This window comes from Aythya fuligula, chromosome 12 (assembly GCF_009819795.1).
Source record: "Aythya fuligula isolate bAytFul2 chromosome 12, bAytFul2.pri, whole genome shotgun sequence".
NCBI lineage: Eukaryota > Metazoa > Chordata > Aves > Anseriformes > Anatidae > Aythya > Aythya fuligula.
Window position 1 is genome coordinate 2,071,195 of NC_045570.1, and position 4,150 is coordinate 2,075,344.

Here is a 4,150-nt window from a genome sequence, read left to right on the forward strand (position 1 = left end):
CTACAGGAGGAGCACCTGACTGCTCAGATGTCCCCGCAGTATTTCCTTAACCATCCTTTGAAAGATTCTAAAATTTCATTATTTCAATTTGCTTACAAATATCACCCGAGGCATTCTAAGGCAGGATTTCAATACCGCAAGGGTGTCGGGCGCCCCCGCCCCCCCAGCGCCAAGCGCTCGGCCCCAGCGGGCCCGGCAGCCGCAGCCCCGCCCGGCCGCGAGGCGCGGTGACGGCGGCTCGGGGCCGGCCCCGCTGTGACGTCAGCGCGGCGCGCCGGCCGGGAAGGTCGCGGCGGTGACCGGGCAGCGCCGCAGCCGCCGCCATGTTGTCCGTGGCCGCCCGCTCCGGGCCCTTCGCGCCCTACCTGTCGGCCGCCGCTCACGCCGTGCCCGGCCCGCTCAAGGCGCTGGCGCCGCCGGCGCTGCGGGCCGAGAAGGTGCCGCTGGACCTGCGGCGGCCGCTGCTCTGCCGGGAGTCGCTGAGCGGCCGCGCGGCCCGGGGGGGGCTCGTCGCCAGCGCCAGCCTCAACGGTGCGGGGCGGGCCGGGCCGGGGGTGGCGGCGGGGAGCCGGGCGCGGGGCCTGCCGAGGGGCGGCCGGGACGGGCACGGGGCCGGGCCGGGGGCGGCCGTAGCGGCAGCGGGGCCCGTGGGGCGGGGGGAGGCGAGGCCAGTGGGGGCCCAGCGGCCTCGGCAGGGGCGGCGCGCACCGCTCGTGCTGGTGGAGCCCCGAGGGGCGCAGGGCTTGGCCCCGGTGCCGGTCTGTGGTAACGCGGAGGCGCTCGAGGGGCTGCGGGCTGGCGGTGGGTGGGGGGGCTGTTTGGCATCTGGAAGGGGCAGGGAAATCCCGATCAAGGTGCTGCAGTCAGTGCTTGCAGAATCCAGCTTGTGGCCAGAGGACAGTGGTTCTTTGTGAAACGCCAGTGTAGCCCAGCCCGTTGTTACTGTGGTTGTAGTCTCACAGGTGCGGCTTCTCAGCACTTGGAAACTGCGTCTGCTCTCATGCATATGTGCAGTGAAGGTGGTTTGCCAAAAGCAGGGTGACACGTATTCGCCAGCAGACATGATACCCAAGTCCCACCCTCAAGATGTATTTGACAGCATTGAGTTAATGCAAGACTTCAAGATTGTGGCTAATGCTGTGTTCCTCATGCATTCAGAGATGGGATGTGCCCACGGACATGCAAGCTGCAGCCTTTTGGAATGCAGCCTGCTTCTGCTGCTGATGGCAAGCCAGCTGGTCTGAAGCACTCAAGCTGAGGGAGATGAGATGTATTAGGCCAAAAAGCTCTTTAGAGGAACAAAGGAACAAATTTACATAGACTTAGTATGAGATACAAGAAGCGTGTTTTGAAAGGTTACTTTACTCCCCAAATGAAGGATCTTTTGTACCAATTGCATGTACGTTTTAAAATGGTATCCCCTACTCATTTCATAAAGTACAGAAAATGGATAGAAGTAGAGGGCCACTCCTATTTGTTTGATGTGCTGCATAAGCAGCCCTGTATTATTCTTAAGAGATAAAAAGAGTTGCTGAACAGTGTTATTTCAAACCACACTTACAGGTTCAGTGCCTTCCACTTTTTTTTTGCAAGAACACAGGAAAGGACAAAAAGGTTGATGCTACTGCTGTTTTTTTTGATGCATACGTGGAAATCCGTAATGCCAATGTAGGGTCCCATTGTGGTATTAAAAAAGGGTGCATTCAAATTGCTGCAGTGTTTTATATTTCAGGAAACCAGTTTCTACTGAAGTGAAACTGAGCTTCCTTATCTGCTGATGTTGGGCATATAGCAACAGTTTGTACCATGCTGTAAACTAGGATGTTTCTGCAAGTCTTGGAGACTGCTGTGTCTGTAGTGATTAGAACCATAGACTTCACCTGACACTCAGCTGTAAAGGATATGTTCAGGTGGAAATTCTAGAGATCTATAATTAACATAGTTGATATATTGTCTTATTCTTAGCTCAGTTAACATTGTCACACTTTACAATGAATATATTAAAAAAAAGTGATAAATTAGTATGGCTTGCTCTCAGAGAATTTTCAGTTTACTTTCTCTGCAATTAATATCCTAGAGCAAATACCTTCTCTTTGCTGAGTTAATTGTACATAAATGTAAATACTTTCCCCGTTATATTGGATATAGATCTGAGAGCTATTTTGAGTACTCTGAGCGAACGCTTTCTATTAACCTATGTTAACCTTGTGCCAACTGCTAGAAAAAACTAAGACTAAATAGTTCTTGTCAAGTAACAGAGGTTGTATTTTAGCAAATAATGCCCTTAGTGTGTTCTTTTCCCTAGCATACTAGATTTTTATTGAGGGAGGCAGCTTTCCTGCGCTGGAGAAGGTAATGGAAGGCCACATCTTGACAGTTTAGCACACTGGTTTGAAATGGGAATCTCGCAAATTTGGGAACTAGATACTGACTAAATTTATTCCTAATGACTTCTGTGTACCCAATCTGAAAAACTAGATACTGGAGTTTGAAAGATTTAAAAATCACTTACTGGGACAGTTAGCTTTGACAGCAGTTTAAACTTCTCTAAAGGGGGATGTCTGATCTGGCATTTTTAATCTTAAAAATGACACTGAAGATTATTAAGAGCATGGAAATGAAGTCAAAATAAATCAAATTTCTTCATACCATGTTTTTAAGGGAAATGTTTGAGCAGTAAGTATGTCTGTCTTTTCTCAGATAGTTACTGTATTCTGTAATATTTTTTCCTTGAAATTTGAAAAAAGCAACAACAAAAACTCTAAACCCGTAACTGCTTGCAGGTCCTACTATGTCCTTAACAGGTTTCATAACATTTTCACTGAATGGAATGGAATAATTCACAAATCACTTGTTATCTACCAAAAATACCGTCTAATAACTATTTGCTTACAACTTAGAATTGAAATGTATAATTACAGGAATGCTACCAAGACTTCGAAATAACTTACCCATCATTCGAAAAACGTAATTAAAAAATAACTAACATAAAATATATTTTAACTGAAAGTGTTGTCGTTTCATATTGTTTTTCTTGCAGCACCTGCCACCGTGCGTTGTGTCCATAATGATGTCACAGTACCTGACTTCTCTGCCTACCGTCGTCAAGATGTGCTAGATGCCACAGCATCTTCTCAAAGCAGCAGTGAAGCTAGAAAAGGGTTTTCCTACCTGCTGACTGCAACAACATGTGTAACTGCTGCGTATGCTGCTAAGAATGCTGTCACCCAGTTTATTTCCAGCCTCAGTGCTTCTGCTGATGTGCTAGCATTGTCAAAGATTGAAATCAAGCTGTCTGACATTCCGGAAGGCAAGAACATGGCTTTCAAGTGGAGGGGGAAGCCCCTCTTTGTGCGCCACAGAACCCAAGCAGAGATTAATCAGGAAGCTGAAGTTGATCTGTCTCAACTGAGGGATCCACAGCATGATTTAGACAGAGTAAAGAAGCCAGAATGGGTCATATTAATAGGTGTCTGTACTCATCTGGGTTGTGTACCAATTGCTAACTCTGGAGATTTTGGTGGTTATTACTGCCCTTGCCATGGGTCCCATTATGATGCCTCTGGCAGAATTAGGAAAGGTCCTGCTCCCCTTAACCTTGAGGTTCCAACTTACCAGTTTATTAGTGATGACGTAGTTGTTGTTGGCTGAATAATCAAGTGCTTGCTCGTTTTCTTGTTCTGATGAATGTACACTCAAAAGGGTTAACTGATCCTCTGGAATACTGTCAAACCAGATGATCCTGAATACACATTAGCTGTCTTGACTCAACCTGAAGTATGTTCGAATACTTCCCTATGTTCAATTGTAATAAAAACTTTGAGTGAGCACTCGTTCTATGATAATGTGTGTTTGTGTACTTAGTGTGTCTTGTCAAAGAGATACAACGGCATACCCCAAATATGTTTATGCAGCCCTCCTGAAGGGATGCTGATTCAATATTGATAATGAACTACACAGCCACAGCTTTTCCATACCACATATATTCATTACTTGTACTTAGTTTTTACTGCAGTATAGTAAGAAACACCTTTTAAAAAATCCTACAATGAACTTCTAACAGTGGAGTCAGTTTCAGTATAGAATCATATTAAATGCGATCCTTTTACTTCCAATGTATTTTTGTTTGTTTTTGAGGGAAGTGAAGGGA

General features: G+C 46.6%; 1 protein-coding gene across 1 annotated transcript; it reads left to right on the forward strand.

Annotated features, from left to right (window-relative positions):
- The first annotated feature begins 286 nt into the window (after nucleotides 1–286).
- On the forward strand, nucleotides 287–3,845 carry LOC116494067 (cytochrome b-c1 complex subunit Rieske, mitochondrial). Its single transcript, XM_032195770.1, has 2 exons — nucleotides 287–531; nucleotides 3,041–3,845. Exons 1-2 carry the CDS (start codon nucleotides 324–326, stop codon nucleotides 3,649–3,651), a joined length of 819 nt encoding a protein of 272 aa, XP_032051661.1. The 5' UTR covers nucleotides 287–323; the 3' UTR covers nucleotides 3,652–3,845.
- The last annotated feature ends 305 nt before the right edge of the window (nucleotides 3,846–4,150 follow it).

What these genes read in the sequence shown, in the direction of transcription:
- LOC116494067 (XM_032195770.1), top strand. Translation starts at nt 324, where the DNA reads ATGTTGTCCGTGGCCGCCCGCTCCGGGCCCTTCGCGCCCTACCTGTCG. An exon ending in CGCCAGCGCCAGCCTCAACG is followed by an intron (nt 532 to 3,040) that starts GTGCGGGGCGGG and finishes TTTTTCTTGCAG; the next exon opens with CACCTGCCACCGTGCGTTGT.